The 27816-nt window shown below is 35.4% G+C and overlaps 1 protein-coding gene across 4 annotated transcripts in view; it reads right to left on the bottom strand.

Annotated features, from left to right (window-relative positions):
* Rasal2 (RAS protein activator like 2) overlaps positions 1-27816 on the bottom strand; it is a 267727-nt gene that overhangs the window by 130506 nt on the left and 109405 nt on the right. For all 4 annotated transcript variants that reach the window (XM_085688048.2, XM_085688049.2, XM_048420873.3 and 1 more), the window contains exons 2-3: positions 22054-22181; positions 5228-5351 (exon numbers count right to left, since the gene is read on the bottom strand). In XM_085688048.2, coding sequence (XP_085544174.1) covers positions 5228-5351; positions 22054-22181 — 252 coding nt within the window. The remainder of the gene's footprint in view (positions 1-5227; positions 5352-22053; positions 22182-27816) is intronic.

Here is a 27816-nt window from a genome sequence, read left to right as displayed (position 1 = left end):
TATATATTAGGTTATCATTCTGAGACTAGAGAAAAATTACTTTAAATTTCCAGTTGACTTTCTAGTCACCATGCCTACATTTTTTTTTGTCTTATTTTTGTTTTTCTGTTTGTCTGCTAGTTTTAGTATCTGTCTTTCACTTTATGTTTGCTAGTCTCAGGGAAAGCTTGTATCATGTTTCTCCTCTTATGCTAGTAAAATACCAGAATAGTGTTCTTCTAAATATTTGCTTGAGGGGTAATAACAGCAAGGAAAGTAGGAGGAAGAAGTCTCATTCTGCAGTGTGCAAACATTTCTTTATTTACCCTGTATTTGGTAAAATACCTTGCTTCTAATTTCTCTTGCTATCTCAAATCTGGATACTTGGGTTACTTTTGGATTTGTTTATCCTCCCTGAAAATATAACTAGAGGTGTAAGTAGGGAACACAGTAAAATGGGGGAAGAAAACCATGGCCCAGGAGTTAATGGCTCTTTCAAAGTGCCTTTTACCATAACTTAACTGTTATTAGTTTTGAGTGAGTGAGAATGTCAGTAAGCAAGCATACATATGCATATGTGTGTGCGTGTGTGTGTGTGTGTGTGTGTGTGTGTGTGCTTTTACCTTTCTTGTTTTCCATATGCTTGAAGCACTGAGTCTTTAAAGTAAAATAAATCCTTTCCTCCAGCTTTACTAGGGCTTGGATGGAGTACAGTTAGAAGCTTAAGTTTCATGTGCTATTTCTATCCCTAGGTGTCCAGGTTGAATCTAAAAGTTATTCCTAATTGTTTATCCACTCATTCTCCCTTCCTATCTGACCTTCCAATCACAACAGTGTTTTATTAATATTAGCATGTATTAATATGTACTAATACTATCAATTAGCATACATAAAATTAGAATACATTAACAATGCTTTGGGTTGAGTAAAAGAATCCCGGGCCTGGGTCACATTATAAAGGACTCTACTATCTTGTTTTTAGGCACCAATCCCTGTATTTTGAATGTGCTGAGAACAACAACCTGTTCCTTAGTTTGTCTATACAAAGGACTTGAATAACTACTTTATTTGAGACATTTTACTGCCATCTGCTGGAAAAACTGTGAAGTAACTACAAACTGTATGACAGCTTAATAAAAGGCACCCCTAGTCCCCTTCACAACAATAAATAACCTACTATGCCAGATGAAGATGATAAGAGAGCAGGTTAGAAAGGCCTCTTCTTGTCAACTGGCACGCTTGATAGGACAGTTGGTAAAAGTAGTAGAGGGGAGGGGAGGGGAGGGGAGGGGAGGGGAGGGGAGGGGAGGGGAGGGGAGGGGAGGGGAGGGGAGGGGAGGGGAGGGGAGGGGGGGAGGGGAAGGATAGGGGAGGGGAAGGATAGGGGAGGGGGAAGAAGAAAAGGAAAAGAAAAAAGGAGAACTACAAATCAAAATCCCTAGTGAACACAGAATTTTAAAAAATTTAAGTTGGGCAGTGGTGCCACACGCCTTTAATCCCAGCACTCGGAAGGTAGAGGGAGGCGAATCGTTCTCTGTGAGTTGGAGTCCAACCTGGTCTACAAGAGCTAGTTCCAGGACAGGCTCCAAAGCTAGAGAAACCCTGTCTCAGAAAAGAAAAAAACAAACACAGAAAAAAGAAAAAAAGAAAGAATGACATAGTAATCATTACTATCACGACACTAATACTGTCACCATGACTGATTAACAGGCATCCCCTGTCCTTTATCATCTTTATTCTTCATTAGTTTTCCTTACTCATTCAGTCACTACTTACCGAGTATCTAGCAACCTGCCATCCCTTTGACAGGCAACATATAAAGTGAGTTGTCCCCACTTGCTATTCAATTTCCTCTCTGAATATACTATCTTTCAAACCATTTCAGTATGGCTTCTGCTATTATCATACCACCAAAACTGCTATTTTATACTAAATTCACTAAGAAACTTAATGTCACTAAGTACCAAGACTGCTTGATTTTTCTGTCCTTATCTTAATGCTTCCCTTCAGTAACATATAATAAAGTTGATAGTAGTTCTTAACCATCCTCTCTGCTCAATTATTTTGTCCATTTATTTGACAACATGATCTTTGCAAACCACCCCCCCCCCCCAGATTTGGTAAGTGTAACACTCATATAGAGAAGTGCTCGAAACTCATGAATTATCCCAAGTGGACATGAACAGTGCAAGCACCGCCTGAGTCAACAAAGGACATTGTAAGTACTCCGGGTGCTTGTCAGAGCCTTTCATCTTGCTAATTCCTGCCCCTTACCTGAAACTAACCACTCCCCTGACTTCTAACACCAAAGATTAGTTTTGCGACTTGGAGCTTCTTCTAAATGAATGAGCCAGCAGGCACCACTGGGTGTACTGTTCAGTGAATTCTTAAGTAAAATACTGTGCCAAGTCTCTCACTCATTTTGCACTAGGAAACCTGTACATACACCGAGTCAACCATGTCCCATCATTGATCTTACAAGCACACTGTCTTGCTCCATCATTTGTCTCTTAACTTTCTTACTAGTATTTTGACAAGTTTTAATCTTTATCAATTAAATCAGTTGTTTTCCTAATGAGTAATGCTATTTGTCTTCTGTTAAAGACATTCTGCAAGTCTACTGTGTTACTCCTGCTTTAAACCTACAACATATCTGAACTGGTTCTGCTCATGACTTAGGAAAGAAGTGAAGACCTACACCCTTGTTCTTTAGGATTATCTGATTGACCTGACACAATGGCTGAAAAGACTGCTCACCTTACTGCTCTTTCAGACCCTCTTTGTAACAATGTATGTCCTACATAAAAATATAACCATATCAGAATTCTGAATTCTATTCAATTAGATCTATTTAAACAGATGTGAACATCAAGAAGTTAGGTATTCTTGTTTTCTTTTCTTCTAATCTGTCCTATTTTTATTTTTGTTTTGTTTGTTTTGACATAGTGACTTTTATAAGACTGTGGCTGGCCTTGAATGCACAGAGATGCATCTGCTTCTGTCTCCAGAGTGCTGGTATTAAAGGTATACACCACCACTCCCAGATATCCTGTATATTCTTGGTCTATGCATTTCTAGGTGAAATTAAGACTATATGATAACTTAGAAAAGTAATCTCATTCTGTAATTTCAACCCTAAGAACTGACAAAATATCACGAGAGAATACTGTTTTCTATACAAAAATGCTACACACACACACACACACTTTTCTCCTATCTGGTGCCAAGGACTGAATCCAGTCTTTCATGTATGCTAGCCAAGCTCTCAAACACTCAGTACAACTCTCCCTCCCGGACTTTCACTTATTTAAAACCTTTTATAATTTTCTATCTTGAAGTTCCGCACACCACATTAGACTTCTTTTCCTAGATAGCTATTGTTGTGTGATGATGTACTAAGCATATATTTTTTTCAATTTCTACTTTCAGGCATACAGAGATACCAGTAGAAACAATTAATTAATCTTTAAATATTGATTTTTGTTTCTATATGTATTTTTTATCTTGTTAAATAAAACAAAACCAACACACATGTGAGTGTGCGTGCACATGTGCACACGCGCGCGCGCACGCGTGTGTACACACACGTACACACACACACACACACACACACACACACACATACACACGATCCCTAAAAACCTACTATACACTTTTTTATTCTTGAGACTGGCACCAAATGTGACAAACACAAATGTTCAACGGAACATTCAACAAAAGGTAATCTTGCCTAAAGAAAATTCACCAGGAAATAAAAATAAAATAAGATAACTAATAAAAAATTCAACTGGAATGAAAAAGAATATCTCCAGAGATAAGTTTTGCCCTCTCATATTAATGAGGGTAAATTCAGAGCTAATTTTAGAAAACAACTCTCAAAATGGTCACTAAGTCTCATTTAGTCAGGACAACCTCCAGATCTGTTTAGAAAAAAGCCAGAAAACAGCTTGAGATCAGACACCTTTGCTACCCGCCATCTTATTTTGTCTTTAGGAACAGTACCTGGAACACAACAGATATTTAACTAATTACCATATAGTCATTAACTGTCTCTTCTAGAACTCTGCAGTAATTCTTCAGACTATGATTGTACTTCCTCAAAGTACTTCAATACAGCAGAAATAATGAAAACAGGAAATGAAAGCCGGTGGCTCTTAGCCAGTTTATATATATATGCAATATCAGTGCATGTGAAATAAAACAAGATATAAACCATTTACAATATGGTAAGTTTTTAATATTATGTGGACCAACATTGACTTCAACACATGCTAAAGTGGTTCAAAGAAAACCAGATGACCAGAATATGGTTTCTCCAAAGAATAAACTTGGAGAGAATATTTGCTAGCCTAATTTTTTTTAAAGGCAGAAAGTTTTAAAAGACATAAGAGAAATGAAGGGTTTAAATTATGACCTTCATTTAGACAAGAAAAATCTTAGAAAAATAACCCAAATCAAAGAATTATACACATTGACCACCACCACAGAAACAATAAATAATTTCATTTTATTTACTGACCATGTATCCATGAGTAAAATATTTAAGGTTCATCAATACATAATAATACAATGCAAAAGTCGCAAAGCAGGTACTATTTTTCAAATTTCCTCATTAAATTGTATATTCCTTTAAATTATTGTGCTAGTCTAATTATTTAAATATTGCAAAACAATAACACTTAATAATATATGGGATATAAAATGGTGGAAAAGCTAGCTGCTTTGATATTGAACAATTATTTTGGAATAAAAACAACTGAAATGTGTTTAGGGTGTTTCTGATTTGGGAAACAGTGAGATCATCACTAAGCTATCCCTGATCGGAAATGGAAAGGGTTAACATTTTTCCGTCATCTACTTTAAACACTGGTCTGAATATAATTTATGTAGAACATACAAAGTTAAATTATCCTTCTCTGAACAGTGAAATCACCAGCAGCTATGAAAAGGGTGTGTCTCAATACCAAGTTCCTTCACACAGTGACTGAAACAATACTACCAATGCTCTGAAAACCCAGAGATCAGCAATAGTACAGAAATATGCCATCCAACTTGCCTAAACCAAACATCAACCCTATTTAGTAGGGCACAGATAAATTTATTAGCATACAAGAACTGCAGCTGCTTGGTTATACTCGATGAACTTCAGATCTGAATTAACAAGTTATTGACTTGAACACACAGGTTTAACAAGAGACAAATCCACCAATCATCCAATAAAACGCAGGGATTCCTTTGTTTAGCTTACCTAGTTTAGCGGTGCCCTCTGCTGGGTACTCAGGAAACTGACCCTCTGAAGGAACACTGACAGTTCTCCTCAGGCATCGTCCTTTGGTGGAATCTGTCTGCTGCTCCTGTCCTTCCACAGGTATCTATTTAGCCAAGAAAAAGGGAAAACAAAATAATGAACTTGTCTAAGTATTTTCGGATTGAATAATTCTTTAATTAATGAAAATAGTAGTGTGGAATGAGATTTGAAAGTAGGAGGAATGTAGAAATGAAGTGTAAGAGATGTTAAGATTACCAAGGCTTTTACAGGAAGCTGCTCTTTAGAAAGAAAACTGAAGGATCTGGAAAGGCGAGTATGTAAATTAGCTTCCCTGGAGACAGTACAAATCCTCTGTAGGTGTGAACCTGCTCTGGAAGCTCAGAGAACAAAATATAACACCCACACAAAAGCCTCCTCTGTATCAGAAACTGGTTTACAAACTTTAATTTTATTCAATATTCAAAGACAAATGTTGAAACAAAAGCTGACCATAAAAATTAAGTTTCAATATTCTCTGAAAAGAGCGTTGGTTTTGCTAAAGATTTTTAAATAAAGTCACCCAACTTTTATTCAGTATTAGAATCAAATAATTAAATCTAGTTAATAAAGTGTATTTTCAATGCAAACATAGATAGTTGCACAGGCACAAAGATAAAACAGCATATTCTATCTCAAAGAAGTGACTGTTTCTATTATAGTAAAAAATTATTAGTTTCAAAACCACACTGAATAGTTATTTGTATAAATAAATGAGAACAATGAATGTTTTTAAAAGTCAATTCAGCAAGTTATATTATTGCAGAATAATGGATGGCATCTTCAGTGGGTGGGGCATAGTAGTTTCTTCACATCTCGGGAAGATGGAGTCCAAGGCCCCAATGAACCAACTGATGCCTGAAAATATAGCTACTATAAAACCCTGTGTATATTATATTTCCCAACACAATCTATGACAGATTTTATGTTGTAAGTTACATGCAATAAGAGATTATAATAATAACTAATAAAACAGAGCAACATAAAGTTACTGAAATGTCATTTTTTTCTCCATTACTACCCCATGTTTCAATAAATTTATCTTATTTTTACCTTTTCATTAAATGAATAGAAGCACTTCACAGTTTCTCTTTGGCATTAGAAGACTACTAGCATCTACTCTTATGTTTCAGTTATTCTAAAGTAAAACAAAGAATACTTAAAGACAAGCACCATCAGAATAACACTATACTATAACTGTACTAAAGATACTGTACAGAACGCAATGCTTTAAGAATTAGAACTATTTGTCTCTGGTATTTTTATAAAGCATTTCTGAATTATGTTTGGTCATGGATAAGTAAAACTGTAGAAAACAAAATCCACAGACAATTCTAATGATGAAGTAATGGGCAAAGTTTTTTTTTTTTTTTTACAAATAACAATTTCTAACTTTCATCACAAACTGCATTAGTTTGTTAAAGTATGTCAGTAACTAATCAGTTATAAATTTTCTTATGCTTTTTGAATTATTTTTAAGAAATCTAAGTTAACAATGATGAACATTTAATGCTAAGGAAATATATGGGATCTATATTGTAACAAAGGGAGCCCAGTAGAACAGTAGGGAGTCTTTTCAGTCACTGGTACTAAGTCAATCAGGTAATCTTTATGACGATTAAGGCTATAGGACTTGATTTATTCCTACACCACATACAAAACTAATGGCAGAGCATGTTGGAGACCTAAAAGAGGAAAGTAACACAATAAGGCTTGCAGAATGCTACTGTGGTGATCTTGGATATGGGAAAAATGTCTTTAACAGTACACAACACTAATCATTAGGAAGAAAACAGATAATCCTGCACTGTTAAGAGGCACTATAGTTATCTACTGACACCTGAGGAATAATTTATATTCCAAGAACTACATACAACAAGCATCACATCAAATGATCCAGCAAAGCAGGAGCAGGTAAACTTACTTGCATATGACTTCTGCAATGATCTATAATCCAACCCCTGGTAACTGGGGTCAAGAACATGATAGCTTTCTGTTATGAAGCACTCAAAGAATACACATCCAAGCACTTCCTTAGTACTGAAAGTTTACACACTCTTTACAAGTTTACTGAAAGTTTACACACTCTTTACTCTCCCTTCATTAGATGAACTATGCTTACTCTTCATACAGCAAGAAATCAAAGGGTAGAATTAAGAAAGATAAAATTGCTAAAGCAGAGGTCACATAATCAATAAAGGTATTCCTAAAGTACTAAGTAATAAAAACACCATGAACAGTAACCTAAGTCATCTATCCCTTTTCAAAGTAAACTCTATCTTCTCTAGTTAAATAATTAAAGAGTAGCACTAGAAGGCTAAGTGACTTTTACTTTAAAAGGCAAAAGTAACTTTTACTTGCTCCAAAAGTAGAAACAAAGGGAGTAAATTAAGAAAAGAAAAAATTGGAATCACTGAGCAAATAAACATAACAGTTGTAGTGGTTTTCAACTATTACCTGAATAAACATTTAAGCTTTACAGAAACATCAATTGCTTATAGTGTTTCAGGGGAAGATAGTTTTCTCCCTGTGGAAATTTATAAAGATCATATCCATGAAAAGGGAAACAAACTTCTATAAACTATATGCTAGGTTTCCACTATAATGACAATAATAATGATAATTAATAATAAAAATAATGATGATGATGATAATAATAATAATAATAATAATAAATCAGCCTTACTATTTGGGCCTAAAATTTATAGTCAATTATTTTCTCCAAGTATTAACAGAGATGCTTCATCTCTAATGTTTAAAGTTAAACTATTATCACACATTTTATTCAAAGTATTTACTCTGAAAAAATTAGGTTGTTTTACTCTAGATTCAAAGAAAAAAAGAACATCATGAGATTTAATTTCTTTTCATTTATTATTTATTTATTCATATAAATGTGTGTATGTGTGTGTGAGAGAGGCATTTTTATCTGCATGCCCACACAAGCCAAGAGAAGGCATTGATATATCCTTTCAAGCTGGAGATAAGATGAGCTAACTATAAACTACCTCATTTGAGTACTGGCAACCGAACTCTGTAAAAGCAGCAAGTGTTCTTAACCACTGAGCCAACTCTCCAGTATCCCTAAGATGAAATTTCTCAAGAATATTTTATTGTGTTAATAGTCTGAGTGCTCCTTAGATACAATATTTTAAAGATACATATTTATAGGTAATGTCATTCCTTTCAAATGAATCAAATCAGAGTTCACTAATCTTAGGATTCTGTTACAGAGACAGTTTCAGATAGCAATTTTCTCTTTTGACTGTTCTAAATTTATTTGACCACGTCATACTATTGTCTCAAGAATTGTTCTTAATTACTTATACATTTCCCAGTTTCTATTCTATGAATTGATAATAGTTTTTACATTTCCTTGGCCTTGGACTGGGCTTCTATATCAGTCTGGAGTCAAAAAAAAAAAAAAAAAAAAGGGAAGGAGGGAGGGAGGGAGGGAGGAGGGAGGGAGGGAAGAAGGAGGAAAGGAGTGAGGAAGGTGAGGAAGGGAGAAGGGGGAGAGAAGAATCAAGCACTTTAATTTCTGTCTTCTATAAAAGAAGAAAGCAGAAAACAATAAGAATAATAGTTTCTAAGGTGTGTTTACAACAAAATAAAACGTAAGTTTTGGTTTCTTTGTCCTCTTAGCAAACTGTCCATGACACCTGCACTGCAAGGTGGTACATGTAATATTTATATTCACATACGTACATATATGCTTCCTATAAATTATGTTTCACCTTACTTATAATTACATGGAAATTAATTTCAATTTATTCTGGGATTAACAGAGTTTTATAGTTCACATTCTCAGGATCCACCCACACTCCCTAAATCAGAAATGTGGTAAAGTTCAATGCTCTGTTTCAATAGGATTCAGATGCTTACTCCACTTGACAGCCACTGCCATAAGGTATAGTTTTCTGTCCTTCCTACCATGGATAAGCATCTCAATATAAGACTTTCAACTTTCCTCAAATTGTAATCATCCAATAGGGCTTTGAAACCTTACCAGTGTTAAGACATTCAAGGCAGGTAAAGCTGAGGCCTGCTCATCTATTTTCGATGTTGCTAACTATTCTACTCTTAAATCCTGGCCATAAATTCTTAGTAAACCAAGATACATAAACTACTTAGCTTTACTAAACTTCAATTTCTTTGTTTTCGAGGTATGGTCTCCCATAGATTCCAGGAGTAGTGAAGGTGGTTTAAAAGAATCTCTCCCTGGCAAGTTCAGGCCTTTCTGATCAGCATTAACAGTGAATATCTCTTGTGTTCTCAATACTTAGTTGTCCTCTGGAAAATCTCTTCCCTGCAAAAACATAGCAGAATTCTTGGCCAAGATCTCTAGATAGGCTCCTGTTCAGTAGATCTGCACTTCCCCGAAGGTTCTCTGCCTTCTCAGCTTCAAGTTTGGATTGCTGTGCCACAATTGGGAAATTGTACATAGCAGGTAGCTGCAGTAAAATGACCATTGCAGTGTTAGGCTGCACACTATACAACAATGAATGATAAATAAATATGTATATTGGGGAATGGGCTGGCTTTATTGTTTACAGAATAAGGATTAGTCACTTTATCATAACAGTTACTTTATCATACCTGGTGATAAATACTTATTTTCTTTTACTCAATTCTTACAATAGATTCTTTACTGATATCTGCCCCTTAAATCTGCATTTTAATACATGCTAGTTCACAATGCAAATATGATCATGTCATTCCGAGGCTTACCGCCCTTCAGTGGTTCTCCTTTGCTCCAGCAGTGATTTTCAAAAGAGAGGTCTTATGTTTGCAGGGGAAGGAGATCATTTCTACTTCAACTAGACACAAGTCTCTTCAGCCTTTTAGGAATTGTATATAAGTGTTTCTACAATGATAGGGCCCAAAAGAACTATCCCATGAAGTGCAAGCTCCTCAACAGAGCACACAGGTTTCCCACAACCTGGCCACTCACTCACTTTGTGTGCAATTTCAGACTATATAGCTCAGGAATACCAATTACTTGCCCTAAAATATAGCCCCTATTTTACAGTTCAGTGCCCCTGGTTCATTTATTCTCTCAACTGTAAACATCATCACTCTTTTCTTTTTCTATTATGTACCCATCAGAAAAACTCCTATTCATCCTAAGGCTCAGGATAGATACTGGTACTTCCAGGACTCTGCCCTCTGCACTAATGCCCTAATTGGCCATTAAAATATAATTGTCTTAGCTTCCTTCCATAACAATCTTTCATCACCCTAGTTATTATACTGATTTATAACTTTCAACTAATTTCATGTAGATTAACAGTTTGTACCTTACTACCAAATACCCAAATCTTAAAATAACCACAAAACCACAAATGAATGAGTAAATCTTTTATGGCAGGATGGGGACCATCTTAGGCAAAGGAAAAAGCATAATATCAGGAAAGAGATTAGTTAACATGCATTCTTAAAAATGTGCTTTGGAAGAAGAAGAAGTCAAATGGCTAGAGCTTCTTAAGAGACAGAAGCAGAGGAGAATACCAAAATATATCATGGCACACTTAACACCACAGGCCATGTATAATTCAAAGAGCATTGGGAAGCCACTCACAGCTTTAGATATGAGAAATGATAGTCTCCTGAGTAGCCTTTCTTTTTCTTACCACTTCTTCTTTCAATATATACTACATTTAGAGCCCTCATTTTCAAAATCAAATCTCTTTTCTATTAAGCTTTCTTTGATAATCACCCACTACCAGTAAACTCTAAATGATATATGTAGTTAAATCAAGGTTCTTTAGTAAATGAATTACTTCTAAAATCCAGTTAAACTGTACGATTCATCAAATATCACTTTTAAAAATGCTTTTTATTTTATGTGTATGTGTGCAGACCCTAACACATATACATGTACCATATGTATACACATGTCCACAGAGAGCAGAAGAAGACATCAGATTCCCTGAAATTGGAGTTATTGATGGTTATGAGCCATCCAATATGGTGCTAGGCAATAAACTTGGATCTTTTGCACGAGCAGCAGGTACTCATATGCAGAATTTTCTGTCCTGTGAGACAACTCCCAAATAACCACAAAGAGACGTAATATTAATTATAAATGTTTGGTTGATAGCTTAGACTTGTTACTAACTAGCTCTTACAATTTAAATTAACCCATATTTCTTATTTATTTCCTACCATGTGACTTGGTACCTTTCTTTAGCACGGCAGGATCATATTGCTTCTCCCTACATTTCCAAGTGACTCCACTCTCCTTCAACTCAGAGAGCTCTCTCCCTGTCCACAAGTACAGCCTAACCTCTTTCTACCTAACTATTGGCCATTTAGTTCCTAACTAAATGAATGAGCAACACATCTTCACACTGTACAAAACAATTATTTCACGACAAGTACTTTAGCTGTTCATCTCTTCAGCCCCACTTTTTGTCTTATTTCTATTACCAAGTTTGCTAGAGAAAAGGAGACCTGGGTTTTTGTCTTTGCAATTTCTAACAAAGAAATGCACAAACAGGTGAACATTACATTTGTTAAATAACTAGAAAATTATTTTGAATGAAATGTGTCATGGGTACCTAGTTCCAGGGTTTACCAATTAATTTTCAGATGTTCTGCGAAGTCTAACTGCTATTTTCATCAATTTATCTAAGAATAAATACATCTTCGAGCAAAATATATTTTAAAATAACATTATGACTGCCTTGCTGCCTACACAACTAGCATCCAGCTTTAAAATCCCAAATAATGGGAACTTGAGAGATGGCTCAGTGTTTAAGACCCCCCCTGCACTCCTCCAGAGGGCCCAGGTTCAATTCCCAGCTCCACACAGCAGCTCACAACCATAAATAACTGTAGTCCCATGGGATCTGACACCATCTTCTGTTTGCAGTTTTACATGCAGACAAAACACACATATACAAATATAAATAAATCTTTAAAAAGATAAAAAAACACAGAAAGCATATTTAAGAAAAATGGAAGGGCTGGAGAGATGGCTCAGAGGTTAAGAGCATTGTCTGCTTTTCCAAAGGTCATGAGTTCAATTCCCAGCAACCACATGGTGATTCACAACCATTTGTAATGCGGTCTGGTGCCCTCTTCTAGACTGCAGGCATACAGAGAGAATATTGTATACATAATAAATAAAGGTTAAAAAAAAGGAAAGAAAAGAAAAATGGAGCTAGGTTTACCTTGATAGGTAAACACCGCTAAAAGAAACTCACAAACTCAGGTTTCTTCTGTATTTTGATGTTGGCTACACCTGAGAGAGCATGATTGCTTTCTATATTATTTCCTCTCCACTCCTTAATCTGTAGTTTACTTGATCTTATCTCTTGAAAGGAAAATGGAACTCCGAGTCGCTTAAAGGCCTCAGATGCCCACTTTAAAAAAGCTTTGGATCAAGTCTTATGGTTTCTCCTTGGACACATGCAATTAAATAAATTTCGTAACACATAAGCAATATACATGCAAAAAATTCACTGAACCAATGAGTTTTTTTCCCAAGGTGACATTTTTGGCAATCTTCTTTTTTTTATTTTATTTTTTTTTTGTTTATTCGGCAATCTTCTTTTAAGATTTTGCCAATTCACCCTTCTGCTATATTCCCAAATTGCTAATTTGGTATATTTATAATGTTCCATGTGTACCTCTCAAACAGAATTTATCCAATCTGACAAGAAACACACAGAGAAAAAAGAGGGCATTAAAAAACAAAACAAAACAGAAAACCATACATTCAACTTATGAGTGATAACTAGACTATTATTATAGTCTTTGCAGATGGCAATAGTACCTGGCTAAGCATTCTGTTTAAATCCATAGCGAGTCTCTTTATTGATCTTTAAACAAAGAAATAAACACTTCCAAGATAAGCTGATTAAATTTTAAAACAACCTTTTAAGATATTTTTAGCGGGGAAATCATTAAACTCTTCAAAAAACTGTCAACTATTCAATAGAAGTTCCAAGTTATACTTCTGTGTGAATAAAAGGTAGGAAGTATTATATCACAATCCTTCCAAAAAATGAATTTCCAATCATTTCCTCTAATTAACAAGATATAAAATGTTTTTTGAATAACAGGTACAACAATGGTTTCATATTTTCCTTTTTTAAAAGACTTAATAAGCATTTCTGACTTGATCATGGTAGAACAAATTGCCTGTCTCAAGGCGATAAATACTGCTTTACACAAAATCATCATCCTTTCATCATTCCTTACTCAATGAAATATTCTTCCTTCTAGCTCAACGATTTGTTTCCATTTTCTTTTACTCATTGCTCCATATGACCAACAGAATTCTTTGTTTAGGAGGCAAATCTGACAATATCATTAACCTAATAAACAGGTTCCATGATGTCCGGTATTATTTAAGAAAGTAAAGCCTGAATACTCTACCTTGTTCTCCTGCTGTAGGAATTCCTACAGTCAGTAGCCTTTAAGTTACCTGCCAACTTGGGCGTGACCTCATATACTATATATGCTAATGTAATGCACACATCAGGTCTGTCTCTCTCTCTGTGTCTCTGTCTCTCTCTCTTCTCTCTCTCTCTCCCAGTGGTGTGATTTGGTTCCTGTTACCCATTCATGCAGAGGATGTTGATCTGTGAATCTACCCTTAAATAAACAACCTTTTATTATATTCAATTCTGAGCTAGTGTGTGGCTTTTCTTTTCTGGGCCTTCTTCATCTGGTGCCCACGTAGATCCAGACTCCATACCTACCGGGTGAACTGGCTTAAAGGCCTAACCGGTCCACAGCTTTGCTTGCTTTTACTTAATCGGTTTTTGTAAAGCCCCACCACAGCAGAGCTAACTGCTTGTAGCAACTTGGAAATTTCTCAAGCTCGCAGATATCCCCTAGCCCACTGCCACGTTTCTTGCAGTGTGGCAACTTGTGTAGCTTCTGGTTTATGCTCCCTGCCTGTGAGTTCTGGGCTTCTTGCTTCATGTATAAAATTGATTTAATTGCTTTTAATTTATCAAGCAAAACATATTTCTCAGTATTTAACTAGTACCAAGGTGGGAAACTAAAGCGGCTCAGGACCATTTGTTTGTGTCATGACGGGTTGCATTGCTGCTAGTCGTGACTCTGCAACCCTGACACCTGCTGGACAATAAAGATTACAACATCTAAAACAATTTACCAGGCCTCATAACAGGTAAACTTGAAATTTATATAATGGCAGATAACATTACCACTGAAACTTTTAGTAAATTTTTTGCTAATACTATGGATTGTATTCTGCAAGGCTTATATGGTTATTGTAACGCATCCACTTATTGGCTATTGGGACTCAGTTTTTTTCTTCATACTATATCCTTAAGAAAATAGTTTGATAACAGAGCCAAGAATGAGGAACTTTTAGAAATGATACAGTCTTTACAGACTAATAAGGAACAGCTAGATGACAGGATTAATACCATTGAAAATCAAAAGTTACCTGAAAAAATTAATAGCATGAAAAAGGGTAACATTAATTTGACAGACAAAATTGAATCCATGTCTAAGGGTACTGAGAAGTTATCTGAAAGAATTCATACTGTTGAATTTGATAATCAAAATTTGTTAAAAAGTTAAGATAGGTTAGCAGATACAGTATCTCTCCAGGAAGACAACCTGGATGTTACCCAAATAATGTACAATGATGAGATGTTATCTTTAAATAAAAAACTTCAGACTTTGGAATCACATGAGCAGAATGAGGACCAGAGGCTAGGTGCCTCAATGAAATCACTAGAAATATATACAGGCCAGGAGATTTGGGCTTTTTTTTAAAAAAAAAAAAAAAGACAACAGTAAAAAGATTTGAAATGATTGAGGAAACTATTGGAGCTGATGAGCAGGGAAAAGAAGGTACAAAGACAGGATTCAATATCGCCAGTAGTTGTCAGAGATGACTTACCCAGGGTTTTAGCTTCCTACCCTGTAATCTGAGAAAACATCAAGTTCTAAAGGTCCAAAGAAGGTAGATGGATACCTATAGGAATGAATGATCTTAAAAAAAAAAAATAAGTAAGCTGTCACAACTTATGGCTTGCACTCTGCATTTGTTAGGAATATGGTAAAGATATGGGCTTCTAGCATTAATGCCACACTACATGACTGGCTTCAGTTAGTTTAGGAGTCCTGGATAACGGGCCTCAACTGATGTTTAAATGCTATTTCAGAGAAGAGGCTAAAATTTTAGAACAACAGTAAAAATTAAAAGGACTTGAGACTTCCCAAGATCACACTCTTGGTGAGGGCAATTATGCTAAGCCACAGGCTCAAGTTCTTTACAAGGAACAAATCTTGTCCCTGTGCCACAAAGCAGCCTTAAATGTTTGGGACAGGATTCAAGAACCAAGAAAACGAATTGAATCATATACCAGGGTTAAACAGGGCCAGAGAATGCCCTTTAGTGACTTTTTACAAAGACTAACTAAGGCTATACAAATAGGAGTAACAGACCCAGATGCTATATGAGTACTTACTGAATCTTTGGCTTTTGAAAATGCCAACTTAGAATGCAAAAAGATACTTGGACCTTTAAAGGTTAGATCAGCCCCAATGGATGAATGGATCATGCATACAATGAACACTGAGACATTTGACTAATACTGAATTTTGGGTAGGAGAAGCAATTTCCAAAGGTATGAGGAGACTTCAAAATGCAAAATATTTTAATTGTGGTAGAATAGGACATCTGAGAAGGGATTGTAGACAAGGAATTCCTAGGAATAATATCTCCTCTGGGAATGGCAAGAATAGGAGGACTCAGCCTTCAGGTATATCTCAAAGGTATGGCAAAGGTTGACATTGAACCAATGAATGTAGATCAACAAAAGACAGATAAGACAACCTGATATCATCAGGAAACTCCTTAGAAGGGCCTTCGAGAAAAGTGGCCCAGTTATTCCCAGTCACTGTGGAGGACATGTCTCACCAGGAAAATTTAAAAATCTAGAGCCATCTCTAAAAAGAACCATACTGTTGTGTACGATGGAATAAACATGGAGGATAAATCAAAAATTTCAATAGGAAATAGAAAACATATATTCTGGCAGACTTCTATAAATGATCAAAGATCAAAGCTACGAGTGTATATAAATGGCATTGTAATTATGGGTTTGACAGACACAGGTGCAGGCGTTGAGTACTATTACTCCAGAATCTTGACATCCACATTGGTCTCTTCAAGAGACAGATGTTTAATTACTAGAAATTGGAAGCCTATCTCAGTGAAACAAAACAAGAGATTGGTTGAATGCATAGGAACAGAAGTACAGAGACGAAGGCTGAGGCTGTATGTGGCTATATTGCAGCGGATTTATGGGGTTGTGGCCTGCTTCAGCAATGAAACATCCAGATTAACATTGCTGCAGTCCCAGAAACTCATAATTCTGGGAAGAATATTAGAAGGTACTATACACAAAGGTCACCAGCCATTCAGGCTGTACAAGAACACAAAGCAACTAGGGGTACCAATAGCCCTACCTTTAAAATGGTTAACTGAAAAACCAATACAGATTAAACAGTGGCCATTAACAGAAGATAAACTGCAGGCTTTAGAACAGCTGGATGCTCACCATATTGAAGAATCAATCAGCCCTTGGAATCTTCCTGTATTTGCTGTTAAAAAGAAATCTGATAAATGAAGAATGGTGGCAGATCTAAGAGCTGTCAACAAAGTAATTCAACCTATGGGCCCTCTACAATCTGGAATTTCCTCAGCCTTCTCTATTACCATAAGGATTGTCTCTTATAGTTATCGATGTAAAAGACCATTTCTTCACTATACCTTTACAAGAAAAGGACAGAGGAAAAATTTGCATTCACAGTGCCTACTTATAATAATTCTCAACCTACTAGGAGAAACCAATAAACCATCCTTCCACCGGGAATACTTAATAGCCCCACCCTATGTGAATACATTGTAAGTCAGCCATTGGAAATAATACTTAAAAAATTTCCTAAATCTATAATTTACCATTACATGGATGACATTTTGCTATCTGATTCAAACATAAATACTTTAGAAAGAATGTCTGAAGAAGTAAAGAAAGTTTTGCCTAAATTAAGATTACAGATTGCTCCTGAAAAAAATACAAAGAGGAGATTCTGTCAATTATCTAAGTTATAAAATAGGCTAACAGAAAATTAGAGCACAAAAGGCACAAATTAGGAGAGATCAATTACAGACTCTTAATGACTTTCAAAGATCATTAAGAGACATTTCCAGTCTACGACCAGCTGTTGGGATAACACCTGATCTAAACAAAACTTTAGATGGTAATAAAGACAAATAGTCCCAGAGAATTAACAGCTAAAGCGGAAGAGGAATTGATTACTGTTGAAGAGAAATTACAGGAGGCACATGAGGATAGGGTGAATCTAAATCTTAATTGCATTTCAGTCATACTGCCTTCCAGAATTTCTCCTACAGAAATTTTAATGCAGAGGGAAGAATAGATATTTTTACCAAATAAACCAAATTAAAAGTAAAAAATTAAAAACTTAAGGCTGGAGAGATGGCTCAGAGGTTAAGAGCACTGGCTGCTCTGCAGGAGGTCCTGAGTTCAATTCCCAGCAACCACATGGTTTCAGGAATAAGGATTCTATTGGGAACAGGACAAGAGACCACTCATGTCACATTCTGGGAAAAAACCTGGTTCCATTTTGCTTGTGTCCTGAAAACTTGAGTGAGGCTGAGTGCTAAAAATCATAGTATTTGGTCAATAAAGCTGGGGCATGGTTATTGGTCACTGACTTTTATTCAGAATTACAATGAAATACTGAGGTGGGGAAAGAGACAGAAAGGTTTGAAAAATATTCATTTAATAAGGAAAGAAAGACGGGCACAGTGAAAGTTTTCGACAGATTGTACAGACCAGCTACAGACAAAGTCAGGGTTGTTAGATCATGCGTGTAATTAAAGCAGAGGCTGCAGTAGTCCCTGCTGGACTAAGCAGACCTAGAAAAATGTTTCCCCTAATTTAGTCATCCATATGCTTAGAGGCTACTGCAACTATAATAAAACAGGGTCAGGCTGCATTTCAAGCTGACAGCATGACAAAGTTGTCATGCACTTAGTGCTGCCTTGTAGACAGACAAACATAGCGGGTACTAAAGGCTTTCGCCAATGTTTCAGAAAACCAAAAGCCAGGAAATAAGTGGCATGGTTAGATTCACTGCAAGAAGACCCTTTAAAGGCCACTATAAATCTCTGAAGGCAAAGTCTAGGAAGCAATAGGGACCTAGGATATTGGGTATAATAGGGACATGGAATGCAAAATGAGGAAAGATCAAAGTACAGATTGAATCAGTAAGAGAGAGAGGGGGCTGGAGAGATGGCTCAGTGGTTAAGAGCATTGCCTGCTCTTCCAAAGGTCCTGAGTTCAATTCCCGGCAACCACATGGTGGCTCACAACCATCTGTAATGAGGTCTGGTGCCCTCTTCTGGCCTGCAGACATACACACAGACAGAATATTGTATACATAATAAATAAGTATTTAAAAAAAAAAAGCAAAACAAAAAACAAACTGAATCAGCAAGAGAGTACATGTACCCTTCAAATAGCGGTACTGTGGGGTGGAGCTACACAAACTCACTTAAGTTCACAGATGCTGTCATAAGCCCCAAATGCTACAAGGAGCCACAGCGTTTACTGTGTGCTCTGCTGTGTTTGCTCTTTCTTTGATCTAACGTTTCTTTGCTCCATTCCCATTTCTCCCTTTGGAATGGAAATGTTTTCTCTGCCATTGTATATACTGGAAGTATACAACTAGGATTTTTGATGGTACAGGAACTCACAGGCAATAAATTGACTTGAAATAGTTGTTGAGATAATGACAATAACCCAGAATATTAAAATCAACAAAACATGTGTATTAAGATAAGAGGGGCTTGGACTTGGAAGATGACTACTACAACAGGAAGTTTGTGGTCATTTTAGAGAAAATGAAAGGGACTAGCAAAAAACAACCAAAGAAAGAGAAGATATCTATTCTGGGCAATGTAGTATAATGAAGGCTGTGGAAGAAAAACATCTATCTCTTGGTAGAATTTCACAAAAGACAGTAGCTTCAGAAAAGATTCAGTTTCTCATAGAGCCCCCCCCAACAGTGACAAGGTATAAGAAACAGCAAGTTTTATCCTGAGTTGCAGCAGGCAATGAATTGTTTCAAGAGGTGAGTAAAGATGAATGGAACTTAACTTCAGAAAGTGGGAATATACAGACCCAAAGCAAGACTTCAAATAGGGAATGAGAGTTCTCAGACATCTCAAACTACTTATAATAGCTACCATAAGAGTACCATGAGAATACAGCTCAATGGTAAAGTACTTGACTAGTATGCAGGATTTCCTGGGTTTCATTCTCAATATTTATTCCTCAATTCCCCATACATGAATGTGTCTTCGTGTATTCACACGAAGAGGAAAGGAACCCAGAGTAAGTTACTTAACGAAACAGAAACTTTTTAAGAGATGTTTTATATATAGGTACTAGATGCAATTTGTTTCTTAATATTGTGCTATCTATTCTTAAACTACAGCCCTGAACTGAACAAAATTCAGGCAAGGACAAAAAGATGACAAATGGTCTATTTATGTCACTCCTTGATAACAGCAATAATGAAAGACATCTTAAATTATGTTTTTATTCAAATTGAGTAATTATAAATCTTCTATACTAATATTTACTCTGTGAATTTTTGTTATTCATCTTAACAAAACACATAATTTTGAAAAGGCTGACATTCACTGAAATGTTCTAATAAAATCAAATATAATAATACTAAAATACTGAAAATGAGGAGGAAGATGGTCTTACGTGAGGGAAATTTTCAATGGATGAAAATAACAGTGAAGTACTTTGTAGAGACGCCTTAGTTGAGTCCTTTCAAGTAAGCCCTGATCATTAAACAAAGGAAGAAAACTGAATCACTTCATTATTATCTATCTCTATCAAATTTAGAATAATGGCAGAGAAAAAGATATAGAAGATGGAACAAGAGAGGAGAAAATTGAAATAGGAAAATATAAATGAGAATCAAGTAATACTTCCTGTTCCGTTCTTCTTCTGAACATACATTTTAGGAAGAACACCTTATTGAGTGGGTATCCTACCCTCTACATCTTTTTAGTCCTTTCCATAGAAATCAATATAATTAGTGTTTTGCTGATTCACATATTTTCTTCTCTTTATCTGAAATTTTTCTCTTCTTTATCAAGACCATAGTCATTATTTATGCAATAGAGGTGAATTTGAATGTAAAAGGACTGGTATATTAAGACAGTTTGAAGAATTATGGAGTAAATGGTATGTGATAAGTTTGAAAGAATCTCTCTCTCTCTCTCCTTCCCTCCCTCTCTCCCTCCCTCCCTCCCTTTCTCAATGGTTCTCAACTGTCGGCTGCAACCACCTTGGGGGTTAAAAATGACCCTTTTGTAGAGGTAACCTAAGACTACGAGAAAACACAGAGATTTATATTATGGTTCATAATAGTAGCAAAATTATAGTTATGAAGTAGCAATAAAATAATTTTATGATTAGGGATCACTACAACATGAGGAACTGTATTAAAGGGTTATATACAGCATCAGGATAGTTGAGAATCACTGCTCCAGAGGAATAGAAAGTATCCCTAGAACATAATGTCCATGTGAATTACAACCCATGTGCCTTAGATCTATACACTCTGGTATCTCTCCCTTATTGGTTTCAAGAAGCTCAATGATAAAGAACACATCAAAATAATCTTCTCTGTCTTCAAATAAGATTTGGCCAGGAGGGACACTAGTCTCAGAAAAAGAAGAGTTAGTGTTTATTCTCTCTTATTTCCTTCTGGATGCCCATTAGCATCTGGGACAGGCAGTGCTCTTTCTTTCATGCAATTATGGTTCACTGATCTATAAAAATTGGGCTTTCATCCACTGTCCTGAGAACTACAGTTATAGCTGCTTTCTGCTGTTGCTAGTTCATGTGTACTTCTCCATCATTTGCTAAGATTCTTATTCTTCCCACACTTCTTTAAATTATCCATTTATCAAAATCTTTCCATTAATCTGCTGAGTGCGCAGTCTGCTTTCATTGGATTTTGTCTTACTTAGGGTATCTACTACTATGATAAAACACAGTTACCAAAAGTGATCGGAAGGAAAAGGTCTATTTCAGCTTACAGTTTCAAATCACAATTCATCACTGAGGGAATTCAAAATAGGAACTCAAACACAGCAGGAACCGGGAGGCTGATGCAAAGGCCAGAGAGGACTGACATATTCAGCTTGCTTTCTTATACCATTCAGGACCACCCATCTAGGGGTGGCATCACCCACAGTGAGCTAATCCCTCACACATCAATCGAGAAAATATACCACAGAGTTGCCTACAAGCCAATCTAGTAAGGACATTTTCCCCACTGAGGATCCTTCTTTCTAAATAACTCTACCTTGTGTCAAGATGACATACAACTGGTCAGCACAGGAGTAAGCTGATACAATTTAGTCCCGCTAGATCATTTGTAGGACCAGCTTTCCATAACTTTATAGCTTCCCATTCCAAATTTATCAACTCAATATGATTTTTAGTGTTTTCTTATTCAAAATCCAGCCCTCTCTTGCAGAACATGCTATTTCATTGCAGCAACATAATCATTAAGACAGTGGCCCCCATTTAGTGTACTTTATGGTTGCTAGAGCCTATATTTGTACAATGCAACTTTATCAAAAAACAAAGAAAAAGCACATAACTTCAGAAATGTGCTTAACAATGAATAGTAGCTTTGCATCTCACCTCTTTTTCCTTGTTGAGCAACACCAGCTGGCTGTCTGTGAGAATGCAGTACTTCCTCTCCCATGATGTTGTCTCGGTGTAGGGTGACTGACCACAAGACAGACGATGGGTGGGTGGTCCTTTTACGTCTGTATAGCAAAAGAGAAAAACAAATTAACAAACCATTTTCATACCTGGTTTACCAGTATTTGAAATACAAGATTCTCTAAAGGCAACGTAACAGACATGATTCTAAGCATGAATCTCAAACTATTATAATGGAGTAAGAAAAACATGTTCCTACAATCTGCAGAGAAGCTCAAACATACAATAAGAAAACAGCACAAACTTGACACTGTAAACAACACATGGCATTTAGACTTAAACAATAGGAAGTTGCTTCAGAGCTAAACCAATACTATTCAAAATAAAACAAAGAAGAAGAAAGGAAAAAAGATTTCTAGCCTTTGGACAAAGAGGATGTTCATGAACATTTTGAAAATACAATTAATCGAGAATTGAGTGAGTAGCCAGGCAGTGGTGGTGCATGTCTTTAATCCCAGTATTTGGGAAGTAGAGGCAGGCAGATCTCTGTGAGTTTGAGGCCAACCTGATCTATAGACAGAGCTACACAGAAAAACCCTGTCTAGAGAACCGAAAGACAGAAAAGGAAGGAAGGAAGGAAAGGAGGGAGGGAGGGAGGGAGGGAGGGAGGGAGGGAGGGAGGGAGGGAGGGAGGGAGGGAGGGAGGGAGGGAGGGGAAAAAATTGAGTGAGCAAAGTTAAGAGTGGACTGTTAGTTCTACAAATTGGACTTATAAGAACTGGAGCCACTTAAACTATAGCATCACATTACCACTAGAGGCCAGTAAGATCTTTAAACGTACAAAATGATTTCTTTAAAGGAAGATCTAAAGATGCACTACTGTCGTGCCATTTTAAAAGGTGAGAGTGCCTAACATTAAAACAAATTGTAACAATCACCAAGTCCCAACTGATCACTATTACCTTTGCTCCTTTAAAGTGCTTTAATATGAACTGTTGACTCATTTGCATTATGAAATGTGGAATATACCTTAATAATAATTACATATTAGATAATTAAATAAAGTTTTTATGATAGTTCCTTACATGTACTAAAAGCTGTTTAGCCACAAAGGACTAATTCCTTTTATGAACATACAAAAACAATTGCTTCAAATTCCTTGTTTATTACTATTAAGATATGCTCCAGAAGCAACCTAAACTGAAGACATTAGAAAACAAATACCTACATGGGCAAGGCTGTTGTAAATCCTAAATAGCATGTATGAATGGCACTGAGTTCAATAAATGCAAATGATTAATAGCTGTCTCAAGTTGTAATAACCCAAATAGCAAAATTAAGGAAGATATGTGTAGAAAGATACAACTCAAAGCTCTTAAGTACCTATCCCTCCTCTCAAATACTGTATGTGTTAAATAATACCTTCTAATTTTTTTCTGACTTAAATTCCTAGCCTCTGTGGGTCTATTTAACTATGTCTTATTTTAGGGAGCTCACCAATGCCTCCAAAAATAAGTCAAGGTCTACAAACCAATAATACCAAGAATTTGGCTAAACACAGTACTGATTCATAGGAAAGTATTGCCTCAGCATCCTGTTTCTATCTGTGCTGTAAAATACATAGTTACATATGGCATTTACAGAATCTCCACTCCATACCTATAGATTTCCCTTTGTTAGTCTAATTATCTTCATTTAATGGTAGAACAGCATCCTAATTTATCCTAAGGATTTCCAAAATTATTTTTGAAAAATTTAAATACACTCTTAATCCTTTGGACATGAATATAATATTCTTATCTATAGTTAAAAGTTATATCAAAACTGATCAGAATCATATGCTTTAGACAAATGAGTTACATTTTATCACAATGGAGGCTTGATTCCAGAGTCAAATATTAAGACAACTTAGAGAGAGACAGGTCTATGTTAAATAGAAACATAGTGACTTACACAAGTTTTATTCAAGTGACTAACTTTATTACACAAATGAGTCAAATATAACCCAAGCTGTCCACTGTACTTTACGACTGATACTAAAGCACAATGGCATCAATAAATCTTACCCTTTAAAAATCAGAATCTTAACTATCGTATTGATTACATAATTCATGTTTCTTGTCAAAATATAAATCTATGTTAGCACTAAACTTAAGAAAACTTAAATTATCTGTGTGATCCTGAATGATTTCTTTAAGCCTCCCAACATTTTCCCTTTGTGTAGGCTAAACTTTATTCTAGTTTCTTAATGGTATGTGAAATAAGTAACAACAAAAGGTATTGACACCAAGAATCATTTAAAGTATGCTGATAAATATAGGATGAAATAAAAAAAAATTTTAAAAATTGGTCTAAAATGAGAGATTGATGAGTCATCACAGAAGCCAGTATTGTTAATTTTATAACTATTTCCAGCAGGGTTTTTAAAAAATAGTTTAAGAACTCTATGGAAGAAGACACAGAAATAAGTGATTGCTTTTGTTCTGCTTAACATTTCTGGATTAAGATTTAAGAAACACTTTTAACAAAAACTAACAAACATCAGCAACAATAACAAATCCCCAACCTTTTTTGTAAAGTCTATAAATTTAATTTAGTCATTCTATCCCGTCCTCATTCCTTTGGTTACTTGAAAGAGCAATAACAAGGCTACATGCTGAGGATTAAAAGAACAGAACATGTTCAGGGTTTGCCCTATTTCACCTTAACAGTTCTGCCAATCTTTTGACTCTAGTGATTTACTTCTAATTCTGACTTCCAATTATTTTTAGTACTTAAAATTCACTAGGGAAAAGCACAACAGACTTACAAAGGAGACTCTTAATAGCAAAATTAGAAACAATTTTAGATTTGCTGTATCCCATTCCTTTGAGAATACTAAGGACATTACATGCTGGCCTCATTACTAAAATTAAATAATTTTAGAAACATTAAAAAGAATCGAAAGTAAACTTCCAGCAGAAATCACTTTGAGATTAGATATTACTTTGTAGCCTTAACATTATCAATTTTTTATCAAGATTCGATGAGACTGAATAACTACTGGGAATATATTCATATGGGTTATGTCAACACACATTATATTAGAAACTAAAATCTATCACATATTGATATTAAAATATTTTAATGACACATAATTATTTTAATAAAAATCTAAAAGAATGACACTGTCTTTACATTTTTTCCAAATGTCCTCGAAGACTGGCTAAATACAAGAGCCAGTTCTTTTATGTTTCTATTCCCAATTGGTTGCTGTAGTTATTTTGGCTGATATTTAAGAGAAAATCAGGACTTAAATATGAAGGTTGAAACAGCAATAGTATTTTAATTGCATTTTCAAATAATTATGGCATTCTTCAATATAATACCAAAGCCTGATAAGAATTTTTGCAAGAGTAAATAAAAGGAGTCAGTACAATGTGGAATCTGCAACCATAACAATAAATTTTTCATATAAATACATTAAAAAATCACAGGTCTATATTTCCTTTTGAGTAGCTCTTTTTCCCCCATATGTAAGAGTTTATAAACATTAGGTGCTGATCATTTAGAAAACACTGGTTGGTTGTGGTTTCCCATCTTCGAAATGATGAGATTTATAACCTACATTCATCAACTTAGCAATTGTTTTGCTCTTATCAGAAGTTCTTTGGATTCAGAGAAACTGTCAAGCTCAAGGTAGCAGATGAAAATTATCTAAAACTGTAATTTTCGTTTTAGTCATGAATTTTTCTCTAGCAATAAATACACTTGCTTGTTTGCCCTCAAATAACAGCATTATGTATTTCCTATTCTGGAAAATGTCTGTCATATAGCATACATGGAATGACCAAGATCTATTATAGAATGCTATCCTCTGAGCTTAACAGGCCTCTTTTTAGTCAAAATAGTTGTGACCATTTGCACGAGATCCCTGAGATAGGACTTGTTGACTACTGATGTTCAAAGGAGGGGCTGGGGAAGGTCACTAAAACCACACCTGAAATTCTGGCAACTCCTCTAAGTGTCTCCTGGCTACCTTATGCAAGTCTGTACTAATTGCATGTAGCCTTCTGGTCTTGGGAAGTGCTAAGAGTATAGAGAAAAGAAACCATTAACAAAAGGGGAAACTCTATTTATGCAGCTATGGGAGAAGTCATGATTCATGCTGGTTAAGACTTTTGAGTGTAGCTGCTTTGGGGTTCTATATGCTCCTGCAAGCAATCCCTCATACTATCACTAGTCCCCAAAACTCATTATGAATTATATTTTGGTGTGTTGTTCCAGTTTGATAAAGATGTGGTAGGTGTTGCTGACATTTTCCCAGGGAAGGAATTTTTACAACTACCTTTCAGTCTTATGAAAACAACATTAACTTAGAAATGGGTCCAGTATCTCCAGGGTTCCACAGATCATAAGCTAGAAATAACCGCGGATATGTCAACAAAAGGCAATGGAGTATTCTAAGAAAACCAGCCTTATGTTATAAAAGTAAAAGAGTAAAAGACTAGAGGTTTTGGCAAATGGAAGATTAATATAATGGGCTGATCTAGAGAGTATCATAATCTACACTAGATCGTTCAAGATAGTGAGACCGAGCTTATGTGACCCATATTTTGAAACAGGAATTAGGACTGGTAATTCTCTAGCAGTCTGTAGTGAAAGAACAGCAAAATTGAGATGAGAAAATAGGACAATGAATAGAAATACAAACTGATAAAAGCTCACAAAGTAAATTATACAATTATGACTCTGTTTTAATTTTTAAAAGGAAGTCCAATACAATTTTCAAAAAAGGAATAAAATTTAAAACTGAAACTCATTTAAAAAGATTCAGTGCAATCATTTTCTTCCAAATTATTTTAAAATAGCATTTACAATACTTGGTTATTTGGTCTACCAATAAATCTAACCCCCAAACTCTGATCTTCTTCAAATGCTTAACTACCTGACAAGAAATCAGTCCTATCTTGTGTTAGTTCTTCCTTGTAATGAGACAAAAGGATTACAATGGCATCTTACATGATGAAGATGAAGCTGCAAGTTTCATTAGGCCTAACGAAATGTCATTTCCCCCCTCACCATGTAACGAACAAAAACTACAAAGAGCTAGTAAAATGGTGTGACTGGAAGCAGAAACAGGAGTGGGAAGAGAAGAGGACAAGTCTAAGGCCTATGCAGCAACGTCAAAAGAAAACGCTGTGGGAAATATTTTTGTACATAGTAACTGCTTAAAACTCACAGAAGTTGCTTTTAAATTAAATTAAAATCTACATGTAGTATTTTGTTTTTTATTTCAAAATTTTAATTAGGATATAACTGACAAGATCCATTGTAAGTTATTGCCTTTCAAAGTAAGCATTACAGGAATTTTACAAAGAATCTTCCAGGCAATAAAAACCCTAAAGTTTCAATCAATCTCAATACTTTTTCACATGTTCTTAGTGCACATAAAAAGGAAAAAGAAAAAAAACAGTTTGGGGAAAATTTATCTATTTAGGTTGAGACTTGTAATATGTTAGTTAAGAAATACAATCCAAATAAATAATTGTCATAAACTGTAGAGGAAATGTAGGTCTATATTTTAATTTATGGTGTGTTTTTATTTTCATACCAGAGCTCACCTGACTTAGAAAATGGCATATTTTTATAAACTCTGAAATTCAATGACCATGCTTTGAGTTCTAATCTCAAAGAAAAAAATACTTTATGAAGCTCAGAATATGGTTATGACTTATTACAGAAATAAGCATAAAGGAA

Source organism: Myodes glareolus, chromosome 5 (genome assembly GCF_982192425.1).
Source record: "Myodes glareolus chromosome 5, mMyoGla1.1, whole genome shotgun sequence".
NCBI classification, from domain to species: Eukaryota; Metazoa; Chordata; class Mammalia; order Rodentia; family Cricetidae; genus Myodes; species Myodes glareolus.
Note: the sequence above shows the minus strand (reverse complement) of the source record. Positions and strands in the feature narration are given on the sequence as shown.